Source organism: Lathamus discolor, chromosome 23, assembly GCF_037157495.1.
Source record: "Lathamus discolor isolate bLatDis1 chromosome 23, bLatDis1.hap1, whole genome shotgun sequence".
Lineage (NCBI taxonomy): Eukaryota > Metazoa > Chordata > Aves > Psittaciformes > Psittacidae > Lathamus > Lathamus discolor.
This window is the reverse complement of record NC_088906.1, coordinates 2,600,710-2,620,956: the sequence shown is the minus strand read 5'-3', so window position 1 is coordinate 2,620,956 and position 20,247 is coordinate 2,600,710. Positions and strand designations below refer to the sequence as shown.

General features: G+C 57.0%; 1 protein-coding gene across 1 annotated transcript in view; it reads left to right on the top strand.

The window, feature by feature from the left end:
* Positions 1–20,247, top strand: part of LRP1 (LDL receptor related protein 1) — a 65,175-nt gene that overhangs the window by 6,071 nt on the left and 38,857 nt on the right. The window contains exons 2-6 of the mRNA XM_065659493.1: positions 6,117–6,239; positions 10,624–10,761; positions 12,731–12,850; positions 13,611–13,739; positions 13,927–14,190. Coding sequence (XP_065515565.1) covers positions 6,117–6,239; positions 10,624–10,761; positions 12,731–12,850; positions 13,611–13,739; positions 13,927–14,190 — 774 coding nt within the window. The remainder of the gene's footprint in view (positions 1–6,116; positions 6,240–10,623; positions 10,762–12,730; positions 12,851–13,610; positions 13,740–13,926; positions 14,191–20,247) is intronic.

The window sequence follows — 20,247 nt, the reverse complement described above, 5'->3', positions numbered from 1 at the left end:
AGCACTGTTTTGTCATGGGGAAACAGCAGGAGATGGTGGTGGCTCCGTGTCCTCCCCAGCACTGGGAGATGCTCCCCACAGAGGACCTGGTGGCTGGAGATGGAGCTGCATCTCCACATCCTCATCACCCCTCTGATGCTGCGTTCACACGTGCAGGTGGACCAGAATCCAGAGCATCTCCCTGCGCTGCTCGGGAATAAGAGTCCCTTTATGCCGGTATAATTAGTGTACTCAGAGCATGCTAATTATTCTGGGATGAAAGTGACTTTTATTCCGGCAGAGTGTCCTCTCAAAGGGCCCTTTCTGCCCGCTCCCGGGGCCACAATAGCTGCTCTGCTCCGTTTCCCCATCTCAGACAAAGTCCTTATTTGCGAAGGCAGCGAAATTGAGTTGACTGATGAATTAAGGCCAATGGTTTTGGCCTGGCTCCAGCCCTTTGAAAGCCTTGGCGAGCTGCTGCCCGGCCCGGCCAGGGGAAGCACCAGCACCCTCCTGCCCCCAGCAAAGCCCCATAGGCTGCATGGAGCCCTGGGCTCCTCTGCTGAGCTCCAGCAGCGGCGTTCTGCCCCTTGATTTCAGCTGCCCAGATGAAATGCCTATTAATCTATAATGTGCAATTGCTTTATTGCACAATGCAGGCAGGTCTCTGGAGGAAGCGTTATCAGCTTTAGCCACAAGCCATAAATAACTGCCTCCAGTGCAGAACACTCTCTTCTGTTTGGCTTCTAGCACTGGGAAGAAACATCCCACTTAGCATTCCTACAACAAACCAAGGGAATAAAGCAGGTAGAGGGGAACCTGTGCCCCCCCCTGCCTGGTTTGGATCAGCCCTGATGGGGTGACTGGGGTGGTGGGGGGGAACCGGAGCATCCCCTTGGCTTGGGTGGCTGCTGGCCAGGGCGGCTGCAGCCCATCCAAAGCCCCTTTCTCTTGGCTGCAAATGCCTTTTTCTTCCCTTTTTTGTTTTTTTTTCATCCCCTCCTTTTCATTTAAATTGCAGATAAGCTGCAAAAAAGAGAAAGGAACCAAACCCGCACGGATCTGCCTCCAAACACCCTCCAGTGCGTGGCTGGAGCCGGCCCCTTCTGCCCTCCCCTCCCCAGCACGTTGTGTATTATCAGGCTCTGTTACTGGATTCGTTTCATCTGGTTCCATCTCCTTCCAGCTCTTTCTTCCGTGGACCCCTCTGTGGGGCTGGAGCAGGAGGGGGATGAGGGGGATTCTGAATTTGGTTTAAGATGCAAATGATTTCTCCCCCCCCCCCCCCCCCCCCCTTGTTTTTAATGCATTTCATCTGGGGATCGGGAGGGAAGGGGCTGGGCAGAGAGGGGGGGGGGAAGCACATTCCTCCTCCCATCGCATCCAGATTTCCTGATCCTTGCTCCCGTTTCCATCGTCTTCCCCCCCTGGATCTGTTTGAAGTCAGGTGATGGCAGGGCTGTGGGATGAAAGCAGCCCTTGGGAGCCACAATGTGATGTTATTCCCCTTCCTCCTGGATGCTCCTGGGGCAGCCTCTGTCTTCCATCTGCCCTTAGGGGCAACGTTCTCCCATCCATTGTCCTTCCCCCCCCCCCCATCTTCCCTTCCCTCTTTTGTCTGAGTTTGGGAAGCAGCAATGGCAGATTCTCATGGAGAAATCATGGAATGGTTTGGGATGAAGGGACCCTAAAGCTCATCCACTTCCCATCCCCTGCCCCGGGCAGGGACACCTTCCACTGGAGCAGCTTGCTCCAAGCCCCATCCAACCTGCCCTTGAACACTGCCAGGGATGGGGCAGCTTCTTCATTCAACCCATTCCAGTGTCCCAGCATCCTCACAGGGAAGAACTTCTGCCTAGGATCATCAGCAAAGGAGCCGCATATTCCACCCGGAGCCTTTCCTAGCATCAGCGTTGTGCTGCCGTTGGAATGCTGCTCTTCCTCCCCAAATTGTCTCCTTTTTGTGTTTATAGAGGTCGATCCCGCAGGATTTAGATGCAGTAGGAGAAGAATCGAAAGGAAAAGAAGGGGGGGGGGAATGCATTTGAAAGTCAATATTTACTTAGCAATTGGACGGGCCCCTCCGTGCATACCTGCGGCTGCTCCGTCGGGAATGGCCGGGAGCGCACAGCAACGTCATTCATGGAAGCGGCGCTGGGATGGAGCCGTGGATCTGGTTTGAATCTTCCCGTTGGAAGGGGCTGGGTAGAAGAATTGCAAAAATGCATCTGAACTGTTCAGAGCTCTTGTATGGAAATGCAGAATGGGATGAAACAACCTTCCGTTCCCCTTTCCCATTGGAAAAATGTGCCTTGCTTTAGGTGCGGTTGGTTTAAGTGTCTCTATCAGCCTATCCTGAAGCCAAAGCTGGAATTCTGCAGGGATTTGGGCTTTTAACATCGGCCTCATGGCTTCTGCACCAAGCCCCTGGAGCAGGGAAGAGCTGAGGGGTGCGTGTGCCTCCTGCTTCATCCTTTCCTGGAGAAACTCTGGGAAATTGGGAGTGCAAAGGGCAGAAAAGGAGCCAATGGTGGGGTTTATCCCTGGAATTCAAGGCCAAAGTATGGGTGATGTGGGGGGGAGAAGAATGAAAGGGTGACTCTGAGCTTCGCGCTTGGTTCATTGGGTGCTACAGCACCAACCAAGTGATGTCTTGAGGGCTGAGTCCATAGGGAGGGACAATGAAGAGGATGTGATGTTCAGCTGGCTGATGGGTCATTTCCCTGGAGAAAGGCCAGAACTCAGCCCAAAGTGGCCCAAACGGGAGCAGATGAGATCAGATCGTAGCGGCTTTGGGAGCTGCGGGATGCTTGGTGATGCTGCGGGTACCATTCCGGGTCCATCGTACCGGGTGGGACGGTGGCTCCCGGCTCTGTGTGCAGGGCGCAGGAGGTGTGTGCTTTGGCAGGCTCCCCACTGCAGGAGATGGGGTGTGGGAGCATGGAAAGGAGCAGGAGGCAGGGAATGGAGACCTGGGAGGAATGTGGAGTGGATTTATTTCGCTCCCTCTCGTGCTTTCGTCTTCCCCCCCACTCCCCCATTGCAGAACATCTGGTTTGCAAATCACCCTCATTCCAGCCCGTATTTATGGCCAGGCTGTTTCCTTTGCTGGCCACCTCCTCCTGCGGAGCGGAGGAGGAGTTGGGCTGAAGAGGAACGGACGGGGAAGGAGCTCTTTCAGGCTTGTGGGCTTTGTGTCCCGTTCATCGAGGTTTTCATGCTGTCCCGAAGGGAGCTTCCAGGTGAAGGACCCTGCTCAGCAGCCTCCCGCAACGGGCCGGTGAAATGGGATTGTTCCGTTCTCGCTTTGGGCAAAATGCGATGGGTTCCGCTGTGTTTAACAGCCTTTTTCTCCCCATCCCACTGCACGCAGAGCCCCTGGCTGGCGGGATGCAGGGCCAGGCGCTCGGTCCCCATCCTGCGGGGTGAAGAAGGATCCCCTTTCTTGGACCCAAATGGCCGGTTTTAAGGACAGTTTTCCCCCTTCTTCACCCTTTGAATTACTTTTAAGCAGGGATCTCTCCTCCGGCTGCCAAAGAGGGACGTGTGACGGCTCCTGCAGCTGCCCTGGCCCTGCTCTGAGCTGGCCATTGTGCGCCGCATGAAGGCACCTTTATTCTCCGCTCCGTGCTCCGCTGCCGCTTCTGCTGGTGCCCGCCTTTGGGAAGCAGATTTGGCTCCGTGTGAAGGATGCATTAAGGGACACCTTCTCTAATTGTCCACCTGGCACCCAGGCCATCCCCACACTTACCCCGGGGCCGTTTAACGCGCTTGGGAACACGCTGTGCAAGGACAGAAAGCGAGCTGGGTTGCCAAGGAGCCAAGGGGAAGCGATCTCCATCCTTGCCCGTGCACGGAGCCGCGGCAGCAATAGGAAACACAAGGCCTTGGCCGAAGCCGTTGTCGTGTTTGGGAATGGTGGAGGGGGTTTGAGCTGGGTTTGGGTACGGCTGCGTTGCAGCATCACCGCTTCAGGAGCAGGGTGTTGTCCTCAGGGGTGGTTTTCCCTAAGGAAAGCTGTGATGTGCAGCCTGACAGAGCTGCAGTGCTTGGAGAAGGTCCCACACTGCTCCTGCGTGGGGGAGCTGCTGCCAGTATAGGAGAACCTGCTCTGCTCTGGTCCAAGAGCATCCGTGGGGATAGGGCTGCTCCGCCAGGTGTAGGTGCTGGTACATAGGGGTTACCATGACCCGGCTTCAGTGGGTGCTTGAGCCCAGATCCCCCCTGAGCACTCTGGGGAGACCTTCGAGCAGCTCTAAAGGGCCTAAAGGGGCTACAAGAAACCTGGAGAGGGGCTTTGGACAAGGGATGTAGGGACAGGACAAGGGGAATGGCTTGAACCTGCCAGAGGGACCAATCTTCCCTGCTTGTGAGCATCTCTGCTCCAGGACTGGTGTCTCCAGTGCAATCCAAGATCCTGGTTGTGGTTTCTCCTCCCCAGCAGCCTGGGGACCACTTGCCCTCTTCCTATGGGTCTGCCCTCTCCCCTTGCAGGGCAGGAGGTGCTGAGAGGCTGGGGGCTGAGCTCCTTGCGGGGCAGACAATGGACGCTGTCGGTTCCTGGGTGCTGGCTGCGGTTGCGGCTGCCGTGGGTCACTCCGGGGCTGCTGCAGACCTGGGAGGATGAAGGGAGGGCAGGAAATCCACAGCGGGGCTGGTTCTTTGCTGTGGTTTCCTTAAGGAGCCTCTCGTTTGGTGCGCTTGTGGCTGGGAGATGGAGGCGGGAGATGAGCTCCTCCGGGAAGAGGAGGAGGCGGCGGAGCCGAGCTGGTCCCCAAGCTCCTCCTGTGGGAGGATGGGGACAGGTTTGGGCTCGAAGTCATCCTAAAGAAGAGTTGGGGGGGGGGGGGGTGTTGGAGGCATCTGCTCATACCCGGGGCTGTTTCATCCATTTTGATAGGTCCAGTCTCCATCTTGCTTGCGCTGAGCTCCCTGTCGTGGTGTGGAGCCTTCCCCGCAAAGCAGCAGCTCCAACGCTGCGGATGCTCGGGAGACAGAAGGGAAGCGAGGGCTGTGGGAGGTGGTACCCTTCAATCAAACCCAGCGACATCAAACAAAGCCCTCGGGCAGGGCTGAGGAAGAGTCAGTGTTGTTCTATGGCGGGGGGGAGAGCATCCTCCCACCCTTTAGGAGCCGGGATTTGGAGTGGGGACCGGGCTTTACCCATCCTCAGCAGCATCCCCATTGCATTTCCTTCCCGTGGCAGGAGCTGGAGAGGGATCGTGGCACCTTCTCTGCCTGTCAGGAAGCTGAGGGTTGTGGAATGCTGCAGAGAGGCCCATGCAGAGCCCCTCTTTCTGTATGGGTCCTCGGAGCAGGGAGTTTAGCTGAGACGGGGATGACTCAAGATAAATGCTTAGGGGATTGTGTGTGTTTGCCTTTGCCTTGCACAAACCTCCACGGTTGCTTTCTGTTGGGTTTCCAAGAATTCCTGCCTTTCCTGCCCTCATTGCGGCTCCCTTGAGGTACCACTTCTGTCAATGGGATGAAGGCACTGGGGTTCTTCCCAGCCCTGCTCCCATCCGCAGGGATCAGGCCTGGTTTGCTCCCTGTGCTTTAGGTTTTCCTGCTGGTTTTTGCTCTGGCTTTGGTGTATTCCTGCATGTGGCAGGACCATGGCGCCGGGGTCAGCATCCCTCCCTTGGCAGCACCATTCCAGCCACAGTGCCCACGTGTCCATGCGTGTTAAGGATGGATGGAGCCCCCATCCCGCTGCTGGCGCCGTTTGCATCCTTTAAAAATGGGACTTCTTAATTTGCTCTCATTTGGGTTTTCTGATGCTTTTCCCCCTTTTCTTTTCCTGCCTAGGGTAGAAAACAGCCCTGCCTTGGCTCCCGGGAGCTAATTCATCCCAGTTAAATGAGCTTTAAAATCGGGTAGCGCATCGTGGATCCCGGTTCCTGTTTTCTCGCAGTGTAATTAATGCTCCGCTTTCAATTCTCTCCTTTCCTTAGGGGCAAGCTTGATGGAGCTGATGCCAGGCTCCAGCTTTCGCTGAGCCATTAGGAAGGAATCAACCCAAAAGCCATCTTTAGCCTTTAATTTCGATGTTAGTGGGGTTTTTTTTCTTTTCTAAACAACTTGTCCTTGGGAAGAAACTGATCTTCTCTCTTCTCGTTCTTTCTTTTCTCATCCAGCACCGAAGACATGTAGCCCTAAACAGTTTGCATGCAAAGATCAGATAACGTGCATATCTAAGGGCTGGCGCTGTGACGGGGAAAAGGATTGTCCGGATGGCTCGGATGAATCACCCGATATATGTATGTATGCCTTTCCTTTCCCCATCGTGTTCCTTTGGGTTTGCTTCATCCATCCCCTCCTCGCACGCTTCTTCCAGGCGGCATCAACCGCTCTACCTCCGCTCCTGCTTCTTCCCTTGGTGGGGGGTGGGTACCACTCATCCATCTCTCTGTTCCTCCCTTTATCTTTATGGGGCTGTGATCCATCCTCACTGAACAGCCTCCCGGGAGTGGGGTAGCGCTGGGTTATTGGTGGTGGTTCCATCCCAACTGATGGACATGAGGAAGGTGGAGGATGGGGCAGTGGCTGCATCCCTTCCTCAAGCCTCCAGTGGTGGAGGAGAAGGAGGGAAATCTATGGGAGTCCTGGGTACACCCGGGAGAGCCACGCTGTGGTCCCTGCCTGTGTTTGGATGAGGATGCTCTGTTGGTTTTACCATTGGATGCTCTGCTGCAGCGGCACCAGGGATGCTCCCACCTCCGACGGGGCGGTCGGGTCTCTCTGGAAGCAAATGGGGAACAGGGCTGGGTTAGATGGGGCACAAGAGATGTTGGGGTGGGGGGGGGCAGGGGTTTGCATGGGGGCTCTGCTCTGGCTGGAGCAAGGACATGGAGGAGGGAAGCTGCGCTGCCCTTGTTGCCTTGTTTTACTGCAGCAGGGTTTGTCCCTCTCGTCTCGTCTGCTTCCCGCTGTACTTGCCATAAAGGTCTCCTCTAAAGCAGTTTCTGGTTCAGCACTGGGGTTATTTATTTCTTAAGGCAAAATGATGCAACCGGCCCCTCCGTGGGAGGGATGAGGGGGCTGGGATGGGCTGTTCGGCTCCAGTCAATCTGCAGCCCTGGAAAATTACTGCGAGAGGACTCAGAGGCCTTCCTTGGCTGGAAGAAACCCGTCCTGATTGATGCATGGCGTGCCTGTGCAGCCGTCCATACGGACAGGTGAACGGGAAGCGGACCCCTTGGATGCTTTTCCCTCTTCCCCTTCTTCCTGTTTCTTCTTTCCCTTTTCCCTTTCTTCTCCTTTCTTCCTCTTCCTCTGTGAAGGCAGAGCCCCCTTTCTGGATGGGGAAGGCAGAGCAAGGCTGTGACCTGCCCTCAGTTCCTACTGGGGAGCACCAAGAGGGAGCCCTAAGGATGCTGCGCCCTCAGTTCCTACTGGGGAGCACCAAGGGGGAGCCCCAAGGATGCTGCGCCCTCAGTTCCTACTGGGGAGCACCAAGAGGGAGCCCGAAGGATGCTGTGCCCTCAGTTCCTACTGGGGAGCACCAAGAGGGAGCCCCAAGGATGCTGCGCCCTCAGTTCCTACTGGGGAGCACCAAGAGGGAGCCCCAAGGATGCTGTGCCCTCAGTTCCTACTGGGGAGCACCAAGGGGGAGCCCCAAGGATGCTGTGCCCTCAGTTCCTACTGGGGAGCACCAAGAGGGAGCCCTAAGGATGCTGTGCCCTCAGTTCCTACTGGGGAGCACCAAGAGGGAGCCCGAAGGATGCTGTGCCCTCAGTTCCTACTGGGGAGCACCAAGAGGGAGCCCCAAGGATGCTGTGCCCTACGGGACGCGCAGGTCGGGGTCAGTGGCTGTCCCCATTGGCACCTTGGCAATGGTGCACATGAAGCCGGGTGCCTCGCCCATGGCCGGGCTATGAATGGAGGCTGCTGCCTGCCTGCTCCTGCCCTGACCTGTCAGCGCAGGCAGGGCGCGGAGCCCGCTATCTCCGGGCTTGCCAGGCGAGCTGTTCTCACGCCACCTTGGCACCGGGGCTCCCAGCAGGCTCTCATCCTCCTTATCTATTTGGCAGGGAGAGAATGCCTTTGATTGCTTGTGTTTAATCTGCTTCCGAAGCTCTCGCCCCGCTGCTTGGCGCACCCCTTTGCGCCCTGGCAGCGCTATTGACATTGCAGTGATGTACTCGTGTCAGAGGCTCTTGAAACACCGTCTCTTACGTGCGAGGTTTTCCTCCCTGGGGAATCCTTTTAAGTGTTGGCTGGCCTTGCTCACGTGTGCGCTGAGCATAGGAAGAGCTCCCTTTCCAGGCTTGTGCTTATGGCTCGTACCCGGTTCTTGCCCAGTCGGTTGGAGCTTTCCTCGAGGGAAAAACGCCTTGGACAAGAGGCTCCCCGTCCTGTCGAAGGTCAAAGATGTGGGGCTCTCAGAAACGGCCTTGTGCCGGGTCGGCACCGGTGGCTTTGCCACAGATGAAGCTGCGCATCCACAGCCTTCGGTCGCTCGGATGTTGGCGAGGATTCAGCATCTTCACCCTGAGGTTAAGAGGGTCTCCCATCCCTGGTCTCACCGCACCAAGCCTGCAGCTCTCAATGGCTGCTTGGCTTCGGATGCATCTCAAGCGAGCCCATCATCTGCCAAGCCTTTGCTTTCTTCTTCCTGTGACCCCAGCGGGACCGTCCCGCTCCGGCCTGTTCCCCATCACGCTCCCCTACATCTGTGCCTCTTTGAGCTGTTGCCAGATCAACCTCAGGCTGCATTTACAGAAGGAGGAGTTGCTTTTCGTTCCCCCCTTTTCTCTTCCCCAGTGGCTTGGAGAGGTTGAAAATCCCCATCTAATCCAGCTCCTTGGGGTGTACCACAAGCTTGTCACATGTAATAAGTTGGCTCATTTATTAGCGAACCAACACAGTCAAAAGCAAACAAAGTGGCTTGCAGATTAATCTGGCCCTGTTTGCGATAAGTGGTTTGATCCAGGCCCTTTGCAGGGGCATGATGGCCACGGCGGATCAGTTTTGACTGATGGACCGTGCTCTTTATTTCAGTGCCTTTGTTCTGTCGGCCCATTTATTGACACCTCTTTAATTAACCCTGAATTTGCAATTTTTCCATGGAAAACAGAAGCTCTGAAGCAGTAAAAAGCACTCCCAGGAATCACCTATTGGGTGCCCTGCGCTGGGGCAGGGAAGGAAGGAACCCCCATCCCCACTGGTTGCAATGGAGTCCCCAGTTCTGTGTCCGTTATCCTGATGGAACCCATCGGCTCCCTTGGTTACCTGGGAACATCCCGGGATGCATTTGAGATGTGTTTGGGTGCTCAGAGCAGCCTTTACCCCCGGCTGCATTAAGGTTAAAGCACCTTTAGGGTATCTCAGCAGTGGCAGCTCGCAGGGAACGAAGCTGAGCCGTCATTGGCAGGGCAGGAATCCTGCTGGATAAGGATGCGCTGGCGCACGGAGCGCGGGGACCCTGCGAGCTGTGTGTGATGTAACGCTCCCCTCCAAGGAGAGTTTAAGCTTATTTAGGCCAAACTCCACCGGTGGAGCTGTGGGTGAAGGTGATGCTGCTCTCAAGAGCTGTCTTAAAACGGACAAAGCACTCGGTGTGTGATGTGCCCTTCCCAGTGCTCCCCCTGCCAAGGACGGGGTGCCCCACGGGGAGCTTGGGGAGCTATTTCTGCACTGCTGATGGGAGGGCAAGGCATAGACAGCCGCTGTCTCCCTGCTAAATGGGGCTTCAGGACTGAGCAGAAGCGTGTTGGGGGGGGCTCCAGTGGGAGCTGCGTGTTCAAGCCTTGGATTTGGGGTTCAGGGGGATGGAGAGAGCCTATGGAGGGGAGTCAGGCCTTGCAGGGCAGTCTGGTCCATGTCTTGTGCCGGTGATGCTGAGCCGGGGCTCTCCATCAGTGCATCACCCTCGGCCTGAGCCCAGCGTTGGTGGAGCTCGTTTCAGATGTGAATGGGTTTATGGTGTATTTTGTTGTTTGTCTCAATGCCGTGCTGCTTTTCAGAGCAGCTTAACACGAAAAGCCTTGCTCCCTTTGTGGTTTTTCCTAGCTAATAATGGAGATTAAGTCTGCCCACAGCCCTGGTGCTCAGCGGCCCCCCGCAAGCTGGGCTTAGCAATGAGGGTGTTGGCACCTGAGGCAGTGCCTATGGTGAGAGCTGGGGGCTTAGGGCCCCCCAGCAGTGATGGGGGCTCAGAGCCAAGAGTCTGGGCTAAGGAGTCTGCTGAGGTCTGGGGTCGCCTTCCTCCTGGGACCCCATCCCAGCTCATTCCTGAGGGTGGGAATGCGTTCCCCAAAGGGGCGTCCCTGGATGCTCTGGGTCTCCATCCCCTTTGCACAATGCTGGGAAGCTGATGGAAAGGGAAAGTTCACTTTGGAGAGCAGCTTCCTGCCTGCTTCGGAAGGGAAATCCAATGTCTCTCAATGAGCTTCCTCCAGGGAGAGCTGGGGATGCAGGGACAGAGCCTGGCTCGCGCCTTGTCTGGTGGCCTTATCTGGCCTCGAGCTGCTGCAGGGAGCCTTGCTCGGTGGGCGCTGCTGGTGCTCTGGGGTGCAGGGATCCACAGCGAGGAGGCTGAACAGGGGCTAGGGAGGGGAAACCAAAGCGCGGTCACACGCGCTGCCTCATGGCTGTTGGGGTTCCCCTTCGGTGAGCGTCCTGCCCTTTGCTGCCTTGCAGGTCCCCAGAGCAAGGTGTCTCGGTGCCAGCCCAACGAGCACAACTGCCTGGGCACGGAGCTGTGCATCCACATGAGCAAGCTGTGCAATGGGCTCCACGACTGCTTCGACGGCTCCGACGAGGGGCCGCACTGTCGGGGTAGGTGTCTGGTTCAGGGGGATGATGGGCAGAGAGGGGCTGCCCCATGGAATACTGCCCTTGCTCCTCCTTTCCCCATGGAATACTGCCCTTGCTTCTCCTTTCCCCATGGAATACTGCCCTTGCTTCTCCTTTCCCCATGGAATACTGCCCTTGCTCCTCTTTTCCCCATGGAATACTGCCCTTGCCCCTCCTTTCCCCATGGAATACTGCCCTTGCTTCTCCTTTCCCATGGAATACTGCCCTTGCCCCTCCTTTCCCCATGGAATACTGCGCTCCCCTCTCCTTTCCCCATGGAATACTGCCCTTGCTCCTCCTTTCCCCACGGTCATGAGGTCCCCAGTGGTACCCAGTTTGTAGCTGCATGGGGTGAGCCCCGCATGGGCCGTGTTGAACGGCTTCACACCGGTGCCACCGTGCTCTGTGCTCCCCTTTATCCCTCACTGCAGGGCTCAGGGCTGGCTGGTAGCAGATCCCAGATTAGCCAGAGCCATGTGCAAGTGAAATGCCCATCATTCCTGAGCCTGCAGGCCATTAAATAGCTCCATTGTCTCCTGGCTTTACAAGCTTGCAGGCCTGGGGTTCTGCTTCAGATAACAGAGACCCCTCTAGTGTTGTTTCCTGGTTTCCAGGAGCTTTGTCCCCCCTCCTGGCCTGTCCCCACTCGCTAATCCCGCTGGAAAACACTCCCTGAATCCCTGCTCAGATCAGGAGCGCGTGTCCCGAGCTGACCCCTCTGGAGCTGGGGCTCTGGGCAAGCAGCTTTTCCCCCTTCCTCTGCCTGGGGCTGAGGGCTCCTGCCCTGCATGGCCTGAACCAGGTGAGGGACACCCTGCCCTAAGGGCTCCCTCCATCCCAGCTTGGGATGGAGCTGCTTGGCTCCCATGGGGACAGCCTGGGGCGGCTTCAGCAGCTGTGCCCATGCTCACAATTAACCTTTCACTAATCATTCTCATTACTTACGTGGGCTGGGACCATTGCTGCCCGCAGGTTTGGGCACGCTGGGGGCATCAGCGCTCACTGATGCTTGTGTTGGATGCTGTGGTCCCCCCCCAACCTTGCCCACTGGGGTAGAGCCGGTGCCGCCCCAAGGAGGCATTTCCTTCCTCCTGCCTCCACCCCATGCCTGGGGGGATGAGCTGTCACCCCGCATCATGCTCAGGCTGCTGGAGCATCCTGCCACTGCATCCCGCTCCCTTCCCTGCAGGGATGCAGATGTCAGGATGCCCCCTTGCACAGGGGTGGAAATGGCATTGGAGCCTCAAACCTGCCCGTCGACCCCTTTCCTGCAGACCTGGCACTTCTGAGGGGACGGGTTTGGGATGCTTGAGCTGAGAGATAAGGGTCTGAAATGAAGAGCTGGGCCTGCCAGAGCTGATAAACCTGGTAAAGAGCCCAGCTGGCCCCTGCCTGCCTGGTTAAATGGTTCCACATGTGAGGGGCAGGGTTTTCCCAGCGCCTCCCATCCATCCCTGGCTGTGAAGGGGCAGTGCCTTTGGTTTGAGAGGCTCGTGGCTGTTTCCCTTCTGCTGGCAGGTTTGTGGAAGAGAAAGGATCAATCATGGAATGGTTTGGGTTGGAAAGGACCTCAAGATGGTGTGGTTCCAACCTAGAGGACCACACTAGACCACGTTGCCCAAGGCTCTGCCCAACCTGGCCTTGAACACGGCCAGGGATGGAGCATTTACCGCTTCTGTGGCACCCTCATAGGGAAGAACTTCCTTATATCTTCCCTTCTTTCAGTTTAAACCCATCACCCCTTGTCCTATTGCTGCATTCCCTGATGAAGAGATGGTTTGGGCTGCTCAGACCCCTGTCTCACGGAGCAGCCGTGTACCCATTACATCCCTCTGCTGAGGGTCTCGGTCCTTCCCTCCCCATTGGGCAAGCAGGGGACAGCAGGGAGGCCCCCTCCATCCCTTTTGTCACCTCGGTGACACCTCCCCTTGCTCCTTCCCTGTCTCCACAGAGCAATTGGCCAACTGCACGGCGCTGGCGTGCCAGCACCACTGCGTGCCGACGCTGGGCGGCCCAGCCTGCTACTGCAACAACTCCTTCCAGCTGGCCGAGGACAGGAGGAGCTGCAAAGGTTGGTACAGGGTGGCGTTGCCATCGGCCCATGGCGGTGCCGTGCGGCCAAAGGGACTTGGGGCAGAGCCTGCCTTCAGTGATGGGGCTCTGCTTCCTTGATGTTGCGTGGATGAAGGTCCCAAAAGCCGGAGGGAGGAAGGGAAAGGCTTTGCCCTTTTGCTGGGCTCTGTGTGCTCCCGGTGTCCGTACCGCAGAGAGGATGCTGGATAAACGGGAAGAGGGTCAGTGAGGAGCGATGGGATCAATGGGATGGCTGGAAAGGAGCCTGGAAGTGAGAGACTGCAGCGGCTCCATCTCTTTCATTATCTGAGCAGAGGTGAAAGGGGCCTTTATCAGCTCCTGCAATGCCCCTCTGGGGGCAAGGTGCTCTTTCATGTAGCAGAAGAAAGAGCAGCGGTTTCCAAAGCTTTGGAAGCTGAAGATTAGAGATTCCAGGCTGGGAATTTCAGTGCAGATGAGGAGGGGAGGGATAAGGATAATTAGGCCTTGAAAAGGCTCAGCTATGGGGAAGGGATTGTCCTGCTGCTGCTGCTGCAGGCGATGTGAGCTGACCTTAGCCCGCTACTCCCTTGTGTTGGTCCCTTCAGCTTGGGCATCATATCATCCCCTGCAGCTCTACTTGGAGAAAAGGAGGAGCTTGTGTTCCTTCTTAAAGGGAGATGTTTGCTGGCCCAAATATCCCCCCAAATACCCCTAAAATGTCCCAGATATAGGGATATATTTGGGATAAAAAGATAAGGTTTTGCCTTATTTTCCAGACTTCGATGAATGCACTGTCTATGGGACCTGCAGCCAGACATGCACCAACGTGGAGGGCTCCTACACGTGCAGCTGTGTCGAAGGATACCTCTTGCAGCCTGACAACAGGTCCTGCAAAGCCAAGAATGGTGAGAACCATGACAGGAGGAGCAGGTTGATCTGCAAACCACGGCCTCCTGCCCTATGTGTGCCCTGCCCCTGGCTCTTCCCTTCTGCTGCCACCTCCTTGGGTTGCGCATCCCGCTCATCGTCGCTGCAGCCGCGAGCTCTGGGTGCTCTGCCATGACCACCCTTGTTCCCCCTTTTCCTTGGCAGAGCCTGTGGACCGCCCGCCCGTGCTGCTCATCGCCAACTCCCAGAACATCCTGGCCACCTACTTGAGCGGAGCCCCTGTGCCCAACATCACCCCCACCAGCGCCAAGCAGACCACGGCCATGGACTTCAACTACGTGGAGGACACGGTGTGCTGGGTGCACGTGGGTGACAGTGCCTCCCAGACCGTCCTCAAGTGTGCCAAGATCCCCAACCTGAAGGGCTTCGTGGAGGAGCGCTCCATCAACATCTCGCTGAGCCTACACCGTGAGTGCCTGCTCCCTTTAGGACCCCATCCCCATCAGGAGCATCCCCAAGCGAGAGGTGGATTTTGGTAGGAAGCAGCTTCCCACAGCGGCCTCAGCACAAACGTAGCTTTGGGCTTTCCTTTTCCTTCCTCTTTATTGTTTCTAGCAAGTTTTGTGGGTGCTTTGGGTGAGGAGAAGGGATGCAGCGAGGAGCTGACGTGGTACCCGCGCAGCAGGTCTAGGGACAGCGCTTCTCACTCCTTTTCCTCCTTTGGTTTCCCACTCGCGTTGTCCCTGGGCTTGGTCCTTGCTCCGAGCAGGACCAAATCCCGAGCAGAACGTGCCTCCTGTCGTGAGTCACCGGCGTGATTGGCGGATGGTGGTTTCCTTCTGCTTGTGTCTCCCTGGCCATAATGAGTGCGGTTACAGCTCTGTCTCCTGTCTGGGCTTGCTGGTCCTGGTTCAGAGCCGGAATAGGGAGGAGAGTTACTTGCAGAGATTTCTGGCCCTCAGCCCTGTGCCCGCTCTCCCTGCTGAGGGGTCCTAAGGGCTCCTGATGCTTTCCTTGTGTGCTCCTGTAGGTTGGTGGGGTTTGCGCTGTGTCTCCATCGGGTTGTGCAGCCCTTGGCTTCCCTGGCATCATTTTCCCGTTGTCTTTTACCTCCTGAAGCTGGAGGATGCAAGAGGGATCCCCTTATTCCGCAGGGACATGGGTGTTGTTAGGGAGATGAGCAACAACTCATCATCATCCCCAACAGCTCATCCCCACCACCAGCTAACCTGGCCATGCTGAACATGAACCAACTGATGGCTGCAAATGAGTAAAGGTGGATCACGGAGCCGAGAGCAATGCCGAGGGCTGGAGCATGGCGCATGGGGCATGAGCTGGGATGTGGGGCTCAGGGCTGAGGCTCCGCAGGCTCCTCCAGGGTGTGTGCAGCAGGGTTCATTCCGGCTCGCGCTGTGTATTTTTAGGGCTGTGTGTATTTTTAGGGAGAGGCTCTTGCAGGCGATAGCCTGAAATTAGGCAGGACGGGGCTCAGCTCTGATCTCTCTGCTCACACCCTCACCAGAACTTAAGGAGGTCTCTGCTTTTACGTGCTCCAACTGGCTCCTCTCGTAGAGCAGCTCCCAGTGCCTAAAGGGGTGACAAGAAACCTGGAGGGGGGCTTTGGGCAAGGGCCTGTAGGGACAGGCCAAGGGGAATGGCTTTAACCTGCCCGAGGGGAGACTGAGCTGAGCTCTTAGGCAGAAGCTCTTCCCTGGGAGGGTGCTGAGGCGCTGGCACGGGGTGCCCAGAGAAGCTGTGGCTGCCCCATCCCTGGCAGTGCTCAAGGCCAGGTTGGACACAGGGGCTTGGAGCAAGCTGCTCCAGTGGAAGGGGTCCCTGCCCATGGCAGGGGTTGGAGCTGGAGGAGCTTTAAGACCCCTTCCAACCCAACCCATTCCATGATTCCCAACCCCTTCCATGATTCCCAGCACCAAACCACTCCACGAGTCCATGATCATGGTGGCTGGATAGTTGTACCCAAGGCAACCAGGGCTCGCTGTTTCCCCCGCACAGACTCAGGCCACAGGACCCATAGGGGAGGCAGCGCCGCGCAGCACAAAGGCTCGGAAGCAGGTTGGGGTTATGTGTGCTGTTTTGCTTTGGAATTCTTTGGAAGCCCGGCTCCAAACAAGCGAGGACATTGTCCGGGGCTACACGTGGAAGCTGGTTGAGAAAAGCCATGGGATCAGCCCGTCCCGTGGGGTCAGGATTAGCTGGGGTGCAGGCACAAGGCAGGGAGCAGCTCCACTCCTTCACCTCTACAAGTGCTTGTATGTGCTTCAGATGGTCCCGAGCCATTCCCAGCCGCAGGAAACTGGATTTGGAGGGGTCCGGATAGGGATGTGTGGGGTTCCTGGTGAACCAGAGCGATGCTCGCCTGGAGCGCTTCTTTCTGTCCTTGAGAGTGAATGGATGTGCCAGGATCCTCCCCTGCCCGAAACAGCGCTGGGTTTTCACAGGGAGCAGAGAAAGGGAGAGCGGAAAGGGAGGAAGGATGAGACAAGGTCCCCTTGTTGTAATCCAGCGCTGGCAGGAAGGACGAGCCCTCCCCTGCACCGCTCCCCCATCACTGCACGCGTGCTCCTGCCCCATCCTCCTCATGGGGCTGAGCCTGGATCATTCTAAGCCTGATGGGGAACGGCTGAGGGACAAGAGGAAACGGCCTCAAGCTGGACCAGGGCAGGTTTAGACGGAGCTGAGGACCAATTCCTGCCCCAAAGGGTGCTCAGGGATTGGGCAGGGCTGCAGTCACCATCCCTAAAAGTGCTCACACCCCCTCAGTGCCATGGGTTAGCGGTGGCCTTGGAATGGTTGGACTGGATGAGCTTAAAGGGTTTTTTCCAGCCTGGTTGATTCCATGATTCCACGTTTCAGCTGGGTGGGAAGATGCCACCTCCGAGGTGGGGATGGGGACAGGCTGGACCACCAGTACCGAGCTCCGAGTGTCCTCCCCATCACTTCCATGCCAGAGAGGAGCCCAGAGCTCTCTCCACCGGCTGATGATGGAGGGAAATAATTCAATTCCAACACGAGGTGCTTTTTGGAAGAGAAATGGATGGAGGAGTTCCGCAGCCTCTCGTTTTTAACGGGTCCTTGGAAAAAGACCTGGAGGGAGGGAAGCAGCCAGCTCGGATCAAGTGAGAAAATCACTGCCTGTGAAGAATGCCCATGGGCAGCGTGAGTGGGGAACCAGGGGACAGGCACCGTGAAGCAGCGCTCAGTACTCAACACTGTGGGAAGAGAAAAGGGTTTAGCAGTGCAAGGACCGGGGGGAAAGCAAAGCCTTGGAGCGCAGTGGGCCTTGCCAAGGCCTGTTAATAGCGTTCATTTAACACATCTCCCACAGCACAAGTGACACTAATCCCTCTGCGGGGACAGGGAGGCAGGGAAACAGGGGCTGCTGTCAGAGCTGGGCTGACATCGCACCAGCCCAGCCCTACCCCTGACAGCTGGGGGCTGCTGATTTCCAGCCCTTCAGCATCACTCTTCCCCCATCTGATGCCAACCGGAGCCCCATTAGCAGCAGGCACCAGGGGAGCCTGGCTCCTGCTGTGAGCAGATAATGCCATAAAGAAGCACATAAAGAGGGAAGCCACTAATTGGATTCACAGGTTTCTCTCCAGTGTCCTGACAGAGAGAAGCGAGCAAGTGGCGTTATCTCCTTGTCACAACCCCCAGGGGGAAACTCGGGTTCAGGACAGGATGGTTTGGAAGGGACCTTAAAGCTCATCCCAGCTCATGGGCAGGGATGCCATCCACTGGAGCAGCTTGCTCCAACCCGTCCGTGAGCACTGCCGGGGATGGAGCATCCAAACCTTCTCCATTCAACCCATTCCAGCACCCCAGCACCCTCACAGGGAACAGCTTCTGCCCCTGATCCCATCTCAATCTCCCCTCTGGCAGCCTCTGGAGCCCTCCTTAAGAGGACACCGTTCGCTGGCAGCAGCTTGACCCCGTGCCAGCCACCACTTGGCCTCCGTGGCATTTGAGCATGGTGTTAAAGCGGGCTGCGAGCGAGGGATCTTCTGCTTTCCGGAAGAGCCAGACGAGTTCTCTGCGTTCTGCTATGGAAAAACACCGGAGAACCTGTGGCAGAGAAGGAAACCCGAGTTTCCCAATGGGTTTCTTAGCACTCCCCTTCCCCTCTTCTTTCTTTCCCCCTTTTCTTCGTGCTCAGACGCAGCAGCTTTCCTATGCTGAAGGTGCTGCTGCTCCTTTGCCCCGTGTCCTGGCTGAAGCCAGCATTCCCGGTGCCGGAGCACCATATCCCGCAGTACCGGGGCCGGGGCTTACGGCCAGCTCCCAGGCGGAGCGGGCAGGAATGTCGTCTGCTCGGCAGGACGCTGCTGGGAAAGGGCTTGGGGAGGTTCTTTGATTTATTCCTTCTTGCTTGAAGGTTTGCTGTTTGCTTTTTCTTCTCTAAAGCAAGCCCTCGGGAAGGGGGTTGGAATACCGGGACATTTGATCCCGGGTGTATTATAAACCCTAAACGATGGCAATCTGGCCATTATTAAAATACCTTCCTGGGCAGCATCTATCTAAACAAGCATGTCTCGGAGGTTGTTTTCATTGACTCCAGCCCAGCCCTGTTACTCGTAATGGCCTGTCCCGTTGCCAGGAAGCAGAAGAGCCTGTAGGGTTCGGGACAAATTGATTTCAAGGGGATGTTGCTCTGCAGAGGGATCCAAGGACATTTCTTCCCCCACTTCGCATGGAAAGCTATTTTTCTTCCTTGCTGCCTCCTCCTAGCCAAGAAAGAGGCTCCGATGCGAGCTTGCTTGGCAAGAAAGCGGGATGATTGGTAACTTCATCTGCTGACTCCTTCCTTTTTTGCCTTTTTTAACTGTTGAGGGCTGAAGCGAATGGTCTGAGGCACCGGGATCCTCTCGGGCACAGGGATAGGGATGGTTTTAGATGGACGCTGTGTGGACATCTGCCTGCCTCACGCTGGGTTCATGGTGATGCTGAGCCATTGCTGGGGTCAGACTGGCCCCGTTCTTGCTTTCTTCCCCCCAACCTCTGTCTTTCCAATGGCAGTTCCCTGTGTTCCCGTTGAGCCTGTGTCTGTCTCCTCTCACCCAGAAGGAAGCCAAGTGCCCTGGCCCTCCCTCGGCCTCGGCTGAGTATTCTTGCCAGTGGAATGGTCTCATTAAGGCACAGTAATTAGCGGTCCCTTGGCTGCCCTCCATGCGGCTCCAGCTCTGTCCCTGCTCTTCCCACCTCCGGTGCCGCAGCCGGGCTCGTGCAGGGATACTGTGGGGCTGAGCCCGGCGCTGGGGATGCGCCAGTGGCCCCTGCGTGTTCCCTTTGGGATGTGCTGCGATGCCGCCCTGGCTGGCCAACGCGGAGGTCCGTGGGGAAGGGTGATGCTCTGGTACCTTCCATCCCATGTCAGCCCATGGGGCTGGTTTTACCTCCTGGGGAGGTTTGGCTGGGGCAGAGGCCGCAGGGATCCTTCTGAGCATCGAGTCAGACATCCTGGACATGGGCCACCGGCTTCCACCCAGCGGTTCCTCCTCAGCTTAACAAGAGGGGGTTTAAATTGGGTTGGTTTTTAGCCTGCTTTTCTAAGGCACCAAGGCTGACGTGATGGCGGCGGCTGCCCTGGCCCCTGTCCCTGCTTTCCCTATGGAAGCTGGTGGCTCCTTGCACAAGAAGGTGTCTGTTGCTGGTCCCTCGAGGGATGCAGGGTGCCCGTCCATCGCTGCGGGGCTGGAGTTTGTCTTCGTGCCTGTCCTGTTAACATACTTCTAATTAAGGCAAATTGTCCCCAGGAGCAGTGTTTATCCATGGAGCACGTTGCCGTCACAGAGACGGTCTTGTTCTCCGGAGGGGGGAGAAGGGATGTCTGCGGAGGGAAGAGGCAGAAATTCCTCCGGATTATGGTATTATGTAAATGCAGCGAACGGATCATTCCGTGTAAAAAGGAAAGTAGGAAACCAATGTATTTGCAGAGCCCTGGGGACCGCATTCCTGACGAGCCTCCGCTCCTCTTCTGGAGGCGGTTTGGAAGCGGAACATGCGGCAGCTTTTCCAGGCTGCTTTTCCGCAGGAGCCGCTCGCATGGTGCTGGGTGCCACATTGGACCCCCCTTGCCCCTTTGGGCTCACGTGGCTTTGCCAGGAGCAGGAGGATGCCTGGCTCCAATGTGGTACCCACTGGTGCATCTTCTGCTTGGGACTGCGTGGTTGTCTCTGTGCAGGTCACTGCAGCCCAGTGACTCAGGCGCTTGTTCACTGCTGGGGCTTGTGTTAGGACTTACCCACTACAGGTGAAAAACCCCTGGGGGCTGTTCATAGTGGATGCACTTGGGCATAAATGTTCTTTATTTAAAAGCAACGTGAAACGGCATCAGCAGAGCTCAGTGTTTCATAGAGTCATGGAATGGTTTGTGTCGGAAGGGACCTTAAAGCCCATCCAGCTCCAAGCCTTGCCATGGGCAGAGACACCACACACTAGAGCAGCTTGCTCCAAGCCCCATCCAACCTGGCCTTGAGCACTGCCATGGATGGCTCAGCCACAGCT